General features: G+C 33.4%; 1 protein-coding gene across 1 annotated transcript in view; it reads left to right on the plus strand.

Annotated features, from left to right (window-relative positions):
* Nucleotides 1-19,533, plus strand: part of LOC102540055 (dachshund homolog 2) — a 393,218-nt gene that overhangs the window by 197,955 nt on the left and 175,730 nt on the right. The window contains exon 3 of the mRNA XM_072955849.1: nucleotides 11,033-11,164. Within this exon, the coding sequence (XP_072811950.1) occupies nucleotides 11,033-11,164 (132 nt within the window). The remainder of the gene's footprint in view (nucleotides 1-11,032; nucleotides 11,165-19,533) is intronic.

Consider the following 19,533-nt stretch of genomic DNA (forward strand, 5'->3'; position numbering starts at 1 on the left):
ATGCTGTCAGTTTTTAATGGCTGAATAGTATTCCATTGTATAAATATACCACCCCTTCTTTATCCAGTCATTCGCTGATGCACATTTAGGCTGTTTCCATGTCTTGGCTTTTGTAAATAGTGCTGCTATGAACACTGGGGTGCAAGTATCTTTTTGAAGTAGGCTTCCTTCTGGATATATGCCCGGGAGTGGGATTCCTGGATCATATGGTAAGTCTATTCCTAGTCTTTTGAGGAATCTCCATACTGTTTTCCACAGTGGCTGCACCAAACTGCATTCCCACCAGCAGTATAGGAGGGTTCCCTTTTCTCCACAGCCTCTCCATTTTTGTCATTTGTGGATTTTTGAATGATGGACATTCTGACTGGTGTGAGATGATATACCTCATCATAGTTTTGATTTGCATTTCTCTGATAATTAGTGATACTGAAATTTTTTCTTTTTTTAACATTTTTTATTGATTTATAATCATTTTACAATGTTGTGTCAAATTCCAGTGTTCAGCACAATTTTTCCGTCATTCATGGACATACACACACTCATCACATTTTTTTTCTCTGTGAGTTATCATAACATTTTGTGTGTATTTCCCTGTGCTATACAGTGGTCAGTAAAGATGCTTGAGATAATTTCTATCTTCTTAAATCTTGTTTATCTATTCTACAATTTTGATACTGAATTTTTTTCATGTGCCTGTTGATCATTAGTATTTCTTCCTTGGAGAATTGTTCGTTTAAGTCTTTTGCCCATTTTTGGATTGGGTTGTTTGTTTTTGTTTTTTTTTTTTTTTCTTATTAAGTTGTATGAGCTGCTTATATATTCTGGAGATCAAGCCTTTGTTGGTTTCATTTGCAAAGATTTTCTCCCATTACGTAGGCTGTCTTTTTTGTTTTACTTATGATTTCCTTTGCTGTGCAGAAGCTTGTAAGTTTCATTAGGTCCCATTTGTTTATTCTTGCTTTTATTTCTATTGCTTGAGTAGACTTTTCTAGGAGAACATTTTTGAGATGTGTATCAGATGATGTTTTGCCTATATTTTCCTCTAGGAGGTTTATTGTATCTTGTCTTATGTTTAAGTCTTTGATCCATTTTGAGTTTATTTTTGTGTATGGTGTAACGGAGTGTTCTAGCTTCATTGATTTACATGCTGCTGTCCAGTTTTCCCAACACCATTTGCTGAAGAGACTGTCTTTATTCCATTGTATATTCTTGCCTCCTTTGTCAAAGATGAGTTGACCAAAAGTTTGTGGGTTCATTTCTGGGCTCTCTCTTGTGTTCCATTGATCTATATGTCTGTTTTTGTACCAATAGCATGCTGTCTTGATGATTGTAGCTCTATAGTATTGTCTGAAGTCTGGGAGAGTTATTCCTCCAGCCTCTTTCTTTCTCTTCAGTAATGCTTTGGCAATTCTAGGTCTTTGATGGTTCCATATGAATTTTATTATGATTTCTTATAGTTTTGTGAAATATGTACTGGGTAATTTGATAAGGATTGCATTAAATCTGTAGATTGCCTTGTGCAGAGTGACCATTTTAACAATATTGATTTTTCCAATCCAAAAGCATGGGATATCTTTCCATTTTTTAAAGTCTTCTTTAATTTCCTTCATCAATGGTTTATAGTTTTCTATGTATAATTCTTTCACCTCCTTGGTTAGATTTATTCCTAGGTATTTTATTACTCTGAGTGCTATTTTAAAGGGGATTGTTTCTTTACTTTCTTTTTCTGTTGATTCATCATTAGTGTAAGGAAATGCAACTGATTTTTGAACGTTAATCTTGTAACCTGCTACCTTGCTGAATTCTTCGATCAGCTCTAGTAGTTTTTGTGTGGACCTTTTAGGGTTTTCTCTATATAGTAACATGTCATTGGCATATAGTGACACTTGGACCTCTTGTTTTCCAATTTGGATCCCTTGTATTTCTCTTTCTTGCCTGATTGCTGTGGCTAGGACTTCCAAGACTGTGTTGAATAGGAGTGGTGATAGTGGACATGCTTGTCTTGTCCCAGATTTTAGTGGGAAGCTTTTGAGTTTTTCAGCGTTGAGTACAATGCTGGCTGTAGGTTTGTCATATATAGCTTTTATGATGTTGAGATGTGTTCCCTCTATACTCACTTGGTGAGAGTTTTTATCATACATGGGTGTTGAATTTTATCAAATGCTTTTTCTGCATCTATTGAGATGATCATGTGGTTTTTGTCCTTTCTCTTGTTGATGTATTATGTTACATTGATTGATTTGCGTTACTTGAACCACCCTTGTGTCCCTGGGATGAAACCCACTAGATCATGGTGTATAATCTTTTTTATGTGTTGTTGGATTCTATTTGCTAATATTTTTGAGAGGATTTTTGTATCTATGTTCATCAGTGATATTGGCCTATGATTCTCTATTTTGTTAGTGTTTTTGCCTGGTTTTGGTATCAGGGCAATGGTGGCTTCATAGAATGAGTTTGGGAGTATTCCCTCCTTTTCAATCTTCTGCAAGAGTTTGAGAAGTATTGGTATGAGTTCTTCTTTGTATGTTTTGTAGAATTCCCCGTTGAAGTCGTCCAGTCCTGGACTTTTATTTGTAGGGAGGTTTTTTATTGCTATTTCGATTTCATTTCTAGTGATCGATTTGTTCAAGTGGTCAGTTTCTTCTTGGTTCAGTCTTGGTGGACTGTATATTTCCAGAAACTTGTCCATCTCCTCTAGGTTATCCAGATTGGTTCCATATAGTTTTTCATAATATTCTTGTATGATATTCTTTATTTCTATGTTATTTGTTGTAATTTCTCCATTTTCCTTTCTTATTTTGCTAATTTGTGCTCTCTCTTTTGTGTTCTTTGTGAGTTTGGCCAGAGATTTGTTGATTTTATTTACTTTTTCAAAAAAACAGCTTTTGGTTTGATTGATTTTTCTATGGATTTTTTTAATCTTTGTTTTATTTATTTCCTCCATGATCTTTATTATTTCCTTCCTTCTGCTGACTTTTGTGGTTTTTTGCTCTTCTTTTCTAATTGTTTTAGCTGGTGAGTTAGATTGTTTATTTGAGATTGTTCTTTTTTGGGGAAGGCCTGTATCAATATAAACCTCCCTGTTAGCACTGTCTTTGCTGTGTCCCATAAATTTTGTGTCGTTGTGTTTTCATTTTCATTTGTCTCAAGGTATTTTTTTAATTTCAAGTTTGATTTCATCATTGACCCATTGATTTTTTTTATAGCATGTTTTTTTAATGTCCTTGCTTTTCTTTTTTCTCCTTCGTTTTACTGTAGTTGATTTCTAGTTTCATGGCATTGTGGTCAGTAAAGATGCTTGAGATAATTTCTATCTTCTTAAAATTGTTGAGGCTTCTTTTGTATCCAAGTAGATGATCAATCCTAGAAAATGTTCCATGTGCACTTGAAAATAATGTATATCCTATATTTGGGGGTGTAATGCTCTGAAAATATCCATCAAATCTAGTTTTTCTATTGTATCGTTTGATTTCTCTGTTGCCTTATTTATTTTCTGTCTGAAAGATCTTTCTAGTGATGTTAATACAGTGTTAAAATCTCCGACAATGATTGTATTCTCATCGATTTCCCCCTTTATCCATGTTAGTAACTGTTTTATGAACTTAGGTGCTCCTATATTGGGTGCATATATATTAACGAGTGTAATATCCTCACCTTATATGACTCTTTTATCATTATAAAATGCCCTTCTTTATCTTTCTTTATGGCCTTTGTTTTAAAGTCTAGTTTGTCTGAAATCAGTACTGCTATACCTGCTTTTCTGACTTTTCCATTTGCATGGAATATCCTTTTATGTCCTTTCACTCTCAATCTATATGTGTCCTTCTCCCTAAATTGGGTCTCTTGTATGCAGCATATTGAAGGTTCTTGCTTTATTATCCAGTCTGCCACTCTATGTCTTTTGACTGGAGCATTTAGTCCATTAATATGTACAGTAATTAATGATAGATGTGTGTTTATTGCCATTTTGAATTTACTTTTGCAGTTGATTTGGTATTTCCTCTATGTTCCTTTCTTCTTCCTTTTGTGGTTTGGTAATTTTCCTTTGTATTATCATGGATTTTATTTAGTTTTTTGAGTAACTTGTAAGTTTTTGGCTTGTGATTACCCTTTTTTGTAAGTCTATTAATCCAATATTATAACTGTTTGTATTGAACAGGTATTAATATAATATCAAACCCATCCTACTGAGAACAAAAAATTTAAAAAAGAAATCAAATACTCTATATTTTCTTGATTCCCTCTCCCACTCTTAATGATTCAAATGTCTTCTTTTACAATTTCGTGTTTATTTTATTTGTAATTCATGAGTAACCACCTTTTCAGTTGTGAGTTTCTCATTTCTGTAGCATCCTGCTTCTTTTCTATTTAGAGTAGACCTTTCAATATTTCTTTTAGCATGGGTTTAGTGTTGCTAAACTCTTGTAGTTTTTTCTTGTCTGTGAAATTCTTTATGTCTCCTTCTATCCTAAAGGGTAGCCTTGCTGTATAGAGTATACTAGGACTTTGAATATATCTTGCCACTCCCTTTTGGCCTGTAGTGTTTGTGTAGAGAAATCAGCTGAGAGCCTTATGGGAGTCCCCTTGTAACTCACTCTTTGATGTTCTCTTGCTGCCTTTGTATGTACTGTTAATAGAATAGTTTCTATAGCTCAAATTTTCATAAATAAGAAATGGTTTATCAGGGGGTACCAACAACATAATTGATAATTGTTGGTGATTATGTTTAAAATCCTGGAACATTTCCAGTTTAAAATGATTGTCTTGTAATAACCTTTTATGGAAAAGAATATGAAAATGAATATATATATATATATATATATATATATATATATATATATATATAAATATGACTGGGACATTATGCTGTACACCAGAAATTGACACTTTGTAACTGACTATACTTCAGTAAAAAAAAAATTAAAATGATTATCAGCAAAGACAAGTTACTGATGAGTACTCAATAAGATAGCAGTTAACTTTATGTAAACTGTGACTATTCCTGATACCTATCTATCTGTCTATCTATCTATCTATCTAATCTATCTATCTGACTATCTATCTATCTTAAATTCAAATACAGAAAAAAATAGTACCCTGGCTGTTGAAGTTAAGCTTACATCCAAGGTTTAAAAATCATTTAGAGCAATGTTCTCAATCTGTGTTCCATGGAGTATTTATGTCTTTAGAGTCACTGGTAGGTATTCCATGAAAACTAGTTCCATTATTAAGAAAAAATTAGCAAATGTAGTGTGCTGTATGCTTGTTTTGGAAAATCATAATAAATATTAGCATATTATAAGCTTTGAAAATATCTGCAGTAAAGAAGCCTGGAGCCAATGATCCTGGGTTTTAATCCCAACTTCAAGGTTCATTAGCCAAACTAGACACAGTATCCAGTTTCTGTGATTCAGTTTTCTTATCTGAAAATAGAAATAGTGACAGTACTTCTCTCTTAAGGTTTTATGTAAAGAACTGACAAGAGTGTGAGGCATATGATAAGTGCTATATAAAGTTTGTTATTTTCAACTCAGTGTTGCCTCAATTGGTCATGGAACCCCCTTACCCTCCTTACTCTTTTTTAAAAACAATTGTTTTTTTTTTTAACATTTTATAGAACAAGTAGTCAAATGGAATGCAATTTAGAAAATGTTGGTATTAAGACAAGTTCAATATGATGTTTCTTTCTTGCTTTTAATCTTTTAACTTTAGATATAATTGGAGCATTTGAAGAAATTATTAGATTTTCAAACTTGTAAATTCCTTTTCTGTATTTTCAGAAGGGTATATAGGAAAATAAACAGTTGCTTGGCAACCTGGAATTTTGTTAGGCACTTCAGGCTAGAGGACAGCGGTTTGCTCAAAGCAGCAGCCAGCCTTCTCCTGGGTTCTTATTTTGGTTGCACTATCTGCTATCCTGTGCTGCTTTTCCTTCCAGCACTTACTACTTGTCATTTTCCTGTCTCTGGCTCCATTCTGAATGGCAAATTTACTGCCTTGTTGTACATCCTCCAATCTGTTCTTTTTGTAGGATACGTTTTAACAAAGATTGAGTGTGTCCTCTCTTTATATCTATCTGTAATTCAACAAAGTGTGCAAAATATCTATGCCAATATAGTGGATTTCTAGTGCCCACATCATTTGCTAACTAACTCTGCTGATGTTTAGCCAAATATAGCTACTGTCTATTGTGTTGAGAACTTCACATACCTGTATTTGGTCAGCCTTTCCTGTCACAACCAAAGTGCGGAGCTGAATAATTTTTAATTTTGTATCTCTCCCTGAATGGTGATTCCTAAGAATCACTGTGATATTTGCTCTTCATTTGGGTGGCCTGTAACTACTTACATGTGGCTTCTCTGCACTTTCATTCTTCTATTCTTGTATCTTTATGGCTTTCCCCTTAGTTGCATTCTGAATCTTTTAGGATCCAAGTGTTTTTCTGAATAACAGAGTTCAGAGCATAAGCATCTCCTGAAAATGAACCTGAATACTACCTCTGAAAATAATTACATATTCCTAGTTGATTTTTAGGGAATCTCGAAACTATTTCCACTAGTTTCAATGTGGTATATCGCATTAACATTTCATACCACCAGATGTTTCATTATTCATGTTTTAGTACATCGTACTTGACCCAAAGTAGCTTTGAATGCAAATAACAAATAAACCAACATGCAGTATTTGACTGATACTGCAAAATAATGCGGCAGATCAAAACTACTTTTCTTTTTTGGAGAGATATTATTAATGCAATGCTTTGTTAATTTAATTAAATGTTATTTTTAAAATATAAAACCGTATTGCAGTGAACTGACTCACCATTTCATTTAATTAATTGTAAACCTCAAGATTTGATTACTCATTGTTCTCCTTTAGTTAATTTACTTATTCACAGTTTTGGCAGAAAAGCTTTCATACTAAAATGAAGAGATGGGCACAGTATAACCAATTAGGAAACTATAAAATTGCCTTATTTTTTGCTCAATTACTGTTACAAAGCCAAATTCACTTTTTTCCCTTGTAAAGTTTTACTACATATCATGGAATTTTTTTTCCCACTGCACTTCTAGTTTGAGGGCTATTGATCTCATAAAGTTGTAGGTCTAATGCTTGTTTACTAATGAGAAAGGAATGTAAGAATAATTTTGCTTTAGACCATGCACAGATAATACAAAACCAGAGGTATGAGTAAACTGTATAGTACAAAGAAAATCTCATTGGAATTCTTGCTTCATGAAGGAATGTAAAGACCATTTACTGCCACTCCTTCATTTTGCATATTTAATAAACGGAAGCCCTGAGAAATTGTATGACACCATTTCTCACTTGTTCTGGTCAGTGAACTTATAATGCATTTCTGCAGAGTCATTTTAGAGAGTTGTTTTTTAAATTAATTAATTAATGATTTTTTGATTTTGTTTTTTATTGCATTGTAGTTGATTTACAATGTTAGTTTCAGATGCGGAAATTAAACTCAAGATTCAGAAGGTGGGATTTAGTGGCCAAAGTACTTGGGGTACATGTCAGGAGACATGAATTCTCATCCTAGCCTTACTATCTGTGTTGTATTATGCTCCTCACTTTTCCTCTCTAAGATTCAATTTTTCATTTATAAAAAGGAGGAGTTGGTTTAGAGAGTCATTGAAGATCTTGTAACTCTTGAGAACTTTTTTCACCACTCTAAGTCTGAAGTTGGAGCTTGTATACTTATTAACAATAATAATAGTCAGTCACACACATGTGTGCATGTGCATGGACCTGAGATCATGATCTGTTGGGCACTTTCATATTGTTATGTTGAATTTTAGATTAGGAAGTGAATGTAAATGATCCTAAGAGCTATACATTATGTCTTGGTCAGTAATTATAGTGACTAAAGGTGAGCCCATCATCAAAGTAGGTGAACAAGAATAAAACGTGCTGAGGTTACAGAAATACATGTGCAAATCTCAGAAAATGCAAAAAGTGAATATTTTCCCAGCAATGTGGAGTCTCTGCCTTTCCAAATCTATTACAGTTAGTTAAATATATGTAATTTGAACATAATGTAAAAGTACCATTTTCATATTCAGTCACTGAAAATGACAACTCTCATGCTTCTAGATTTTTATGAAGATATTTACCAGTAATTATAGCATATTTCACTCACTTACCATTTGCAACTTGTCTGAAATGAGCTGAAATTCTAGTTTCCAAGTAAAATTTATCTCAGTAGTTCCTAAATCAGCTTGCTGTTTTTATGTGCTATTCCAGGGCTGCATTTTGAGAACTTGGTGCCAGGAGATAATTTGATGCTTTAAATCCGTCAGTGTTATACTGAACCACATCCTGAGGTTAAGAATTTAACTGAACAGTTGAATAAAAGGGTAAATTGCTAATGGAATATCAAATAAACCATAACATCTTTTCCACTGATTTCCATTTGTTTGATTAGAATTTTACCCAAAGACATTGACATTCAGATGCTGTACTGAAAACTCAACAAATAGGATTTAAGTTTTCATAAGTTTAAAGTCACTGCAATATGGACCATGAGGCAATATAAAATATATGAGTTAGAGGCTACGTCTGTAAACTTAAAATTAAACAAGATATAAAGACAACTAACAATATGAGACTGTATGTGACAAGGGCATCATATCCCTTTAGAGATTTTCATTGACATGTTTGAACTACTTCAGTGCCTAAATACATTCGATCTCATCAGGAAGCTTGGTTTTTGCTCTGTATCTTCCCCTAAATAACTTATCTATGAGATATCACTGTGAGACTGTTTTCTCATCTTCAAAATGAAGAGATTGAACTAGATGGCTTATGAATATCTTTGTAGTGCTATTATACTATGATTCTTCACTATCTTAATATTACCTTCTGGATTTGTTCACTGACTTTTTCTTCAGTAATATCATACAGATAGCATTTGCTTGAAAGAATGCATAGATATTGGAACTTACCAGCTTTCCTATGAATTGAAAATATGACGGGACTCTTGCTCATCAATTCTTAGTGCCATTGTATGAGACATACATTTTAATTGGAATTTCTTGTCTATAAAATATTTTGTTGAATTTTATTTTTCACAGAGTAACAATCCATATATTTTTCACAAAATCCACTATTTATACTACCAATAATGAAACAACTAGTAATTCAATAATTATTATAGTCAGGATTCAGTTCTGAATTGCTAATCAGAGGAGCTGATATAAAGACTGGAAACTTTTCCTGAGATGTTTTTAATTTGAGGCACTCAGCCTAGCAATCCTAAGCAGTATCTCTTTGTTTAAATCTTTGCCATCATATTTTCTGCCCAGAGTTACCCTTTGATGCTGGACAGGCCAGTTTGGGGGACTGGAATTCAGTAATGTTAAATATGATGAGAAAGTCTCTAGATAGAAAATGCATACATGTATACCATTAATTCAGAGATTAAAACAATTTTCTTTCAGATCCTTTCTTTGCCATGATTCATGGACAAGCTAATATGGTGAAAAGTTTGCTTCATTTTGAGTTTTCTATGAATTGTAAAGAGTGTAGAGTGACAAAATAGAACCTCAGTGATTACACGAAACATAGAGTTAGACGTTTTAGGTTGTACTTTTTTCTCCTTACACTTTTAATAAGGATTCACCCTACCCCTTAAAATGAGATTCTTCTAATAATAGCAGTTATAGTTTCTTTTTGTGACAACCAATATATGCTTTCTTTTTTAAACATTTTTTTATTGATTTATAATCATTTTACAATGTTGTATCAAATTCCAGTGTAGAGCACAATTTTTCAGTTATACATGAATATATACTAATATGTGCTTCCTTTTCCTTGATTTGCATTTGCAGGGTAGAATGAGTTTCATTGAATTAAATGCAAATATTAGCTACTATATATAAAGTAGATAAAAATAGATTTCTTCTGTATAGCACAGGGAACTATATTCAATATCTTGTAGTAACATATGATGAAAAAGAATCTGAAAACGAATATATGTATCTACATGTATGATTGAAACATTATGCTGTACACCAGAAATTGACACATGGTAACAGACTAGAAATCAATAAAATAAAATAAAATAGTAAAATGCTGTTTTAAATGTGACAGACTTGTTTTTCTTTTGGCCCATGGCACCTGTGTACTAGTAGATGGTTAGGAATTTTGATACTATCTAAAAATAATTTAGTTGAATTCAGTAGACATTTGGATGGCATTGTTGGAGTCTGGATTGACATGCTTTTAGTACCTGTTTCTTGATATATTTCTATAGTACTATCTGATATAGACTTCCTAAGAGGGAGAGATTCAAACTGAAGCACTCACAGTTTATCTTTGGGTTTTTTATTCCTACCTCTTTGTACTGTTATATAGAGTTTAAAAATTATCTTATATTAATACAAAAGAATATAATTATACTACAGGGGCTGGCACATTTTCAGAAGTAGCCTTCCATGTTTTCATTTATTTGATCCCTCATTATATAAGGAGAAGATCAGTAAAAGGATATAAAGGCCACCTTAATTGTTCTCTCCTCCTTCCTCTTTCTTCTAAGACAACTCTCACAGACAAGATAGCCCATTCTTCAGCAGAAGTGCCAACAAGGATATTCACTAGAAAGTAGTTCCTCCTAGTGTTTCAGAGTGCTTCCTGTGACAATACTGTTTTAGATGGATTTTAGTGCATGGTGAATTCTGTCTAAAACAACTGTCTAGAGCTCTTAGCAGACATAAGAATCTATTAGCTAGAGTTTGGAATTTCTCAAACAATTTTCATATTACACTCTTTGTTTTCCCTGTGTTTTGAATTGGGAATCAGACCCATGTTGAATGCTTTTTCAAATCTTCAAGCCATCCATTGGAAGATGAAATAATTAGAGGAGTTGAAAATTACTTTGTTGAAGGATATTATTCACAAATTAGACTTGGGTTTACTTTTGGCTTGTGCTGTGTAGCATTGGCTTGTTAAAGAAATGTATCGAGTTTTCAATTACATTAAGAAATAGTCTCTATTTTTAAAGAGATGGTTCTGGTTTTAGGTATAACAGCTGCAGCAATGGCTGAGGCGATGAAGCTGCAGAAGATGAAGCTTATGGCTATGAACACTCTTCAGGGAAATGGCAGCCAAAATGGGACTGAATCAGAGCCCGATGATCTTAATTCTAATACAGGTGAGTAGTCTCCAGGAATCCAAGGCAGGTAACTCTGATTTATTCTGGGATGAGAAGGAAGAGAACTAAGGAGAGAATGATATGTATACTTTGAGTATAAGCAGTTACTACAAAAGGATGTTTAACTCTACCTCTAACCTGCACATTGAAATTAGAAAACTTTTACGGGTCAGAATCCCACTTTGGGAAACACTGAGTTATCTCCATTGTTTTCTTACAGTGGGATTAAATTCTGATTTTTATAGGACTATCTATTCTGCTTGCTAAAAGCTGTCCCCTTCAGTTTCACCTCAGGCTTCTTCATCTTTCTCTAAATAATTTACCACTGAAATGCAGTTCTGAGAATCCACCTTTGCTTCAGCTGGAGTACCACCTCAGATAAGTGAGGGCATTAGAAGACTTCAAACATTATAGGCAGGGGCTAAATTAAAAAGGTAGAACAATTTTAGTTGAGAATAATAAAGAGCAACCAAGGATAGTCTTAAGAGCTGTAGGCTTCCAATCTGCTTTTACAGTTTAATTCAATATAATGTGATAGGCAGATAGGTAGCCATCTTTTCTCTCTTCTTTTAGGCTCCTAGAATTTCAATCATGATTGGGCTTTGTTTTGGAGGGAAAATGAAAGGGGAATTAAACAAGGATATTTTTGAATAAAATCAGTATTAATAAACTTATCTAAAATGAAATGTTCTTGGTAAATTATAGAATGAGAATTGATCTTCAAGCAGTGTTCACAGTGGGGAGTCAATGGAAACATGCACTTTAATATTGTACAAGTTTGAGGTGTACAAAGTGTTGATTCGGTGCACTTATACATTACAATATGATTACCACCATAGTGTTAGCTAACACGTCTATCATGTCACATAGTTATCATTTACTTTTTTGTGTTGAGAACTTTTAGGATTGAGTCTCTTAGAAACTTTCAAGTATATAATACAGTGTTTTTGACTATAATCACAATGTTGTGCATTAGATCCCCAGAATTTATTCATCTTCTATCTCTCATATTAACCCACTTCATTCTTAACAAATTCCAGGAAAAAGGGGGAATTTAAAAAAATATTCTCATTTTTGCAGATTGAGAAACAGAGGCACAGTGCATTTCCATAGTCATAAAGATAGTAATTGGCAGAGCTAAGTTTCAGTCCCCTATGTGTTTAAGTCCAAAGTTTTAACCCTTTCCACATTCTCCCTCCACTTCAATATTGTGTTGTAACAAGAATTTTACTTTATTTAACCTCTGGAATGCAAGTTGTTTTTATGATGAAGACACAGTGGTAAACTTATGATAAGTTTTCTAGTCCTAACGCCTCTCTTAATTCATATGGCTTTCAAATTTTGTAGTGCCTTTGACCTGACCAACATTTGACAGGAAGCCTCTTGTAAATAAAAAGATTTTTGTGCCAGTAAAAATGAGTGGAATCTCAAGGAATAATTTCTGTCATGTTTTGCTCAGGTATACCCATTTCTGAAAAAGACATTCTATAAAACTTCTGTGTTGTTCCTTTATAACAAGATGACATAAATCATTTTGAGAGATATACTGGTGACTTAATTTCTAACTTAATAAATAGTTAACTTTCCTGGCTAGGTTTCCACCTATGTATGTTATACTTGATGTTATAGAAATGGAGTTAGAGTAGTTACTGTGCTTCACCATGCAGAGGTTGCAGTCTATCCTTATCTTGATGGAATGAAGGTAAGCAGATATGGAATAATAATGATGATAACAATAATACGTATTTAAATGAAGAGGTCCCTGAGGTTTTTCAAAGTCTATAAATTAGCACTGCACCTGCACACAAGATCCTGTTACCAAGAGAGATCCCCTCAGCCATATATTCCCCCTGTGGGAAGAGCAGGTGGACCTAGGGAGCCTTTGCCACCAAGAACACCCAGTCTTGCCTGCCAAAAACCCTCATGAGTGACATCAGCTGATGAAGCTGCATGAAGTCAACACTGCCACACTCTTTATGACCCAAGATGGGGAGGTACCATAGTATCCCCCTAGAGCCATAGCTGCCATACCACACCCAGCCAATGTTCTTGCACCCACTTGCAGGTGAAAGTCTTTCCCCACTGAAATAAGAGTCCATAAAGTCTGAAAGAAGTGTTTGCTGTCTCAAATGTGCAGACAGCAATGCAAGGCTATGTAGAACATGAAAAATAAACATAGCATCATCAAACAAACAGAATAATTTTCTGGTAACTGACCCTAGAGAAATGGAGATCCTTGAATTGCCTGACAAAGCATTCAAATAACTGTTTTAAGGAAGCTCAGTGAATTACAAGAGAAGACAATTAAAGAACTCATTGAACTCAAGAAACCAATACAGGAACAAAACAAGAAGTTCAATAAAGAAAAATCATTAGACAATGAACCAAGCAGAAATTCTTGAGCTGAGGAATACAATGAAAGAAGTGAAAGATACAGTAGAGGCTTCAGTAACAAACTCGTTAAGTCAGAAGGAAGACTTTCCAAACTTAAAGATAAGTCATTTGAACTATTCCAGTCAGAGGAGAAGCAGGAAAAAAGTGACAAAGGGTAAGAATACCTACAGAATTTATGTGATACCAGCAAAAGAACCAATATATGCATTATAGGAGTTGCAGAAGGTAAAAAGAGAAAGGGAATGAAAGCTTATTTAAAGAAATAATGGCTGAAAATTCCCCAAATCTAGGGAGGGAAATTGAAATTCAGATTAATGAAGCTCAAAAATTTCCAAATAGGATCAATCCAAAGAAAACTGCACTGGGCACATTTTTGTCAATTTACCAAAAGCCAAGTTTTGCGAGAGAATTAAAAAAGTAGCAAGAGACAGGTGATTTATTACATATGAAGAAAGCACCATGAGACGATAAGCAGATTTCTTAGCAGAAGCTCTGTAGGCCAGGAGAGAATTGGATGATACATTCAAAGAACTAAAAGAAACAAACTACCAACTATTTCCTAGACAAACAAAAACTGAGGTAGTTCACTATTGGAACTATCTTAACAAGAAATGTTTAATAAAGGAGTTCTTAAAGTTGGAATGAAAACATGTCAAATAACAATGTAAAATCATATGAATGTATAAATCTCAATGGTAAATGTAAATACATGGATAAATACAGATTAATGTAACACTATAATGGTTCATAAATTAGTTTTAACCCTCATATAAAGTTAAAAGATAAAAGTTTGTTAATTAACATAGAATATAAAAAAGAAATGAACTCTGACTACAAGAAGACAAACTGTGTGGGAAGAGTAAAAGTGCAGAGTTTTTGTATGCGATAGAAGTTGAGTTGTTAATAATTTAAAATAAAGGTTCTAAGTACATATTTTAGATAAGCCTTGAGTTAAATACAAAATAAAAACCTATAATACATATACAGATAATAAGGAGAAAAGGATCAAAGCAAATTACCACCTAAGTAAATTAACAAATAACAAACAACAAAGCAAGAAAAGAAAGGCAAAACAATTTTAAAACAGAAAACAAATAACAAAATAGGACAATAGTAAATGCTTACCTATCAATAATAGCTTTAAATGTAAATAGATGAACTCACCAATATAAAGGCATTGAATGGCTGAATGGATGAATAAACAAGATCCAGCAACATTATTAGGTTGAAAATGTGAGGATGGAAAAAGATATACCATGCAAATTATAACCAAAAGAAAGTAAGAGTGGCTATAATTTTATCATTAAAAATATACTTTAAATCTTAAACCATTTTGGAAACAAAGAAGTGCATTTTCCTTGATAAAAGGGTAAATTTGACAGGAAGATATAACATTTATAAATATATTTATACTCAGTATCAGAGCACCTAAATGTATAAAGCAAATATTGACAGATCTGAAAGCAGAAATTAACAGCAATACAATAATAGTAGGGGAATTGAATACCCCACTTATAGTAATGGAGAGAACATCCAGACAGGAAAACAATAAGGAAAAAGCTTACTTGAAAAACACTATAGACCAAATAGACATAACAGACACATACAGAACTTTATACCTAATAACAGAAGAACACACAGTCTTTGCAAGCACATACAGAACATCCTCCTGGATATATCCTATGTTAGGTCACAAACCTAGTCAACAGATTTACAAAGATTAAAATTATACCAAGTATTTTTTATGACCACAAAAGAATGAAACTAGAAATCAGTAATAGCAAAAGAATCAGAAAATGTATAAATATGTGGAAAATAAATAATACTTTCTTAAACATCCATTCAGTCATAGAGGAAACCAAAAGAAAGTTTAAAAAGCATCTAGAGACAAATGAAACTGAAAATAACACATACCAGAACTATGGGATGTAGCAAATATAGTACTAAGAAAGAAGTTTATATTTAAAAACATATGTTAAAAATAAGGAAAATTTCAATTTAATTTCACACCTCAGGGAGCTAAAGGAGGACAAACTAAGATAAAAGTTAGCAGAAGGAAGGAAATATAAATAAATAAATAAATAATAAGTAATCAAGTGGAGACATAAAAAGCAATAGAAAAAGTCAACAAAACCAAAGATTTGTTTTATGAAAGATGTAATCAACAAAACCTTAGTAGACAAGAGGCAAAAGAGAAGACTTCAATAAATAAAATCACGAATAAAAGAGAAAGCATTACAATGATACCTCAGGAATATAAGGAATCACACAGGACTACTATGCAAAATTATACACCAATAAACTGGATAACCTAAAGGAAATGGATAAATTCCTACAAATATACAACCTACCAAAACTGAATCGAGAGGAAATAGTATGAATAGATCAAATACTAGTAAGAAAATTGAGTCAGTAATCAAAGGATCACAACAACAACAACCTGCCACAGATGGTTTCTCTGGTGAATTTTACCAACGTTTAAAGAAGAATTAACAGCAATCATTTTCAAAATTTTCAAGATATTGAAGAGACACTCCCAAACTCATTTTAAAAGCCCAGCATTACACTGATAAAAATGCCAGATAAAGATTCTACAAGAAAAAATAACAGGCCTATACTCCTAATGAATATATATGCATAAATTCTCAATAAAATACTAGCAAACCAATTTTAACAGTGCACTGAAAGGATCATACACCATGACCAAGAGGGTTTTATCCATGGGATGCAAAGTTGGTTTAATATAAGTAATCAATGTGATACAAAAAATAAAATGAAAGAATAAAGCCACATGATTATCTTAATAGACACAGAGCATTTGACAATGTTCAACATCCATTTATCTTTTTAGTTTTTATTTTTTAACTTTTTTTTATTGATTTATACTCATTTTAAAATGTTGTGTCAAATTCCAGTATAGAGCACAATTTCTCAGTTATACATGAACATATATATATACATTGTCACATTTTTTTCTCTGTGAGCTACCATAAGATCTTGTGTATATTTCCCTGTGCTATACAGTATAATCTTGTTTATCTATTCTACAATTTTGAAATCTCAGTCTGTCCCTTCCCATCCTCTGTCCCCTTGGCAACCACAAGTTTGTATTCTATGTCTATGATTCTATTTCTGTTTTGTATTTATGCTTTGTTTGTTTGTTTTAAATTTCACATATGAGCAATCTCATATGGCATTTTTCTTTCTCTTTCTGGCTTTCTTCACTTAGAATGACATTCTCCAGTTGCTGCAAATGGCATTATGTTGTCAGTTTTTATGGCTGAGTAGTATTCCATTGTATAAATATAACACAGCTTCTTTATCCAGTCATTCGTTGATGCACATTTAGGCTGTTTCCATGTCTTGGCTATTATAAATAGCGCTGCTATGAACATTGGGGTGCACGTGTCATCCTGAAGTAGGGTTCCTACTGGATACATGCCCAGGAGCGGGATTCCTGGATCGTATGGTAAGTCTATTCCTAGTCTTTTGAGGAATCTCCATACTGTTTTCCACAGTGGCTGCACCAAGCTGCATTCCCACCAGCAGTGTAGGAGGGTTCCCTTTTCTCCACAGCCTCTCCAAGATTTGTCATTTGTGAACTTTTGAATGATGGCCATTTTGACTGGTGTGAGGTGATACCTCATTGTAGTTTTGATTTGCATTTCTCTGATAATTAGTGATATTGAGCATTTTTTCATGTGTCTATTGATCATTTGTATGTCTTCCTTGGAGAATTGTTCGTTTAGGTCTTTTGCCCATTTTTGGATTGGGTTGTTTGTTTTCTTCTTATTGAGTCGTATGAGCTGCTTATATATTCTGGAGATCAAGCCTTTGTCGGTTTCATTTGCAAAGACTTTCTCCCATTCCGTAGGTTATCTTTTTGTTTTAGTTATGGTTTCCTTTGCTGTGCAGAAGCTTATAAGTTTCATTAGGTTCCATTTGTTTATTCTTGCTTTTATTTCTATTGCTTGAGTAGACTGTTCTTGTAGAACATTTCTGAGATGTATGTCAGATAATGTTTTGCCTATATTTTCCTCTAGGAGGTTTATTGTATCTTGTCTTATGTTTAAGTCTTTGATCCATTTTGAGTTTATTTTTGTGTATGGTGTAACGGAGTGTTCTAGCTTCATTGATTTACATGCTGCTGTCCAGTTTTCCCAACACCATTTGCTGAAGAGACTGTCTTTATTCCATTGTATATTCTTGCCTCCTTTGTCAAAGATGAGTTGACCAAAAGTTTGTGGGTTCATTTCTGGGCTCTCTCTTGTGTTCCATTGATCTATATGTCTGTTTTTGTACCAATAGCATGCTGTCTTGATGATTGTAGCTCTATAGTATTGTCTGAAGTCTGGGAGAGTTATTCCTCCAGCCTCTTTCTTTCTCTTCAGTAATGCTTTGGCAATTCTAGGTCTTTGATGGTTCCATATGATTTGAATTATGATTTGTTCTAGTTCTGTGAAATGTATGCTGGGAAATTTGATAGGGATTGCATTAAATCTGTAGATTGCCTTGTGCAGTGTGACCATTTTAACAATATTGATTCTTCCAATCCAAGAGCATGGGATATCTTTCCATTTTTTAAAGTCTTCTTTAATTTCCTTCATCAATGGTTTATAGTTCTCTGTGTATCATTCTTTCACCTCCTTGGTTAGATTTATTCCTAGGTATTTTATTACTTTGGGTGCTATTTTAGAGGGGATTGTTTCTTTACTTTCTTTTTCTGTTGATTCATCATTAGCGTAAAGAAATGCCACTTATTTTTGAATGTTAATCTTGTAACCTACTACTTTGCTGAATTCGACTATAGTAGTTTTTGTGTGGACTTTTTAGGATTTTCTCTATATAGTAATATGTCATTGGCATATAGTGACATTTTACCTCTTCTTTTCCAATTTGGATCCCATATATTTCTCTCTCTTGCCTGATTGCTGTGGCTAGGACTTACAGGACTATGTTGAATAGGAGTGGTAATAGTGGGCATCCTTGTCCCAGATTTTAGTGGGAAGCTTTTGAGTTTTTCACTTTTGAGTACTCTGCTGGCTGTAGGTTTGTCATATATAGCTTTTATGATGTTGAGATATGTTCCCTCTATACCCACTTTGGTGAGATGTTATGATGTTGAGATATGTTCCCTCTATACCCACTTTGGTGAGAGTTTTTATCATAAATGGGTGTTGAATTTTATCAAATGCTTTTTCTGCATCGATTGAGAAGATCATGTGGTTTTTGTCCTTTCTCTTGTTGATGTGATGTATTACATTGATTGATTTGCATATGTTGAACCACCCTTGTGTCCCTGGGATGAACCCCACTTGGTCATGATGTATAATCTTTTTTATGTGTTGTTGGATTCTATTTGCTAATATTTTGGTGAGGATTTTGGCGTCTATGTTCATCAGTGATATTGGCCTATAATTCTCTTTTTTTGTAGTGTCTTTGCCTGGTTTTGGTATCAGGGTGATGGTGGCTTCATAGAATGAATTTGGGAATATTCCCTCCTTTTCAATCTTATGGAAGAGTTTGAGAAGTATTGGTATGAGTTCTTCTTTGTATGTTTGGTAGAATTCTCCGTTGAAGCTGTCTAGTCCTGGACTTTTATTTGTAGGGAGCTTTTTAATTGCTATTTTGATTTCATTTCTAGTGATTGGTTTGTTCAAGTGATCAGTTTCTTCTTGATTCAGTCTTGGTAGACTGTATGTTTCCAGAAACTTGTCCATCTCCTCTAGGTTATCCAGTTTGGTGCCATATAGTTTTTCATAATTTTCACATATGATATTCTTTATTTCTATTTTATTTGTTGTAATTTCTCCATTTTCCTTTCTTATTTTACTAATTTGCACTCTCTCTTTTCTCTTTGTGAGTTTGGCCAGAGGTTTGTTGATTTTATTTACTTTTTCAAAAAAACCAGCTTTTGGTTTGATTGATTTTTATTCTATGGTTTTTTTAAATCTCTATTTTGTTTTTTCCTCCCT

This window comes from Vicugna pacos, chromosome X, assembly GCF_048564905.1.
Source record: "Vicugna pacos chromosome X, VicPac4, whole genome shotgun sequence".
Classification (NCBI taxonomy): Eukaryota; Metazoa; Chordata; class Mammalia; order Artiodactyla; family Camelidae; genus Vicugna; species Vicugna pacos.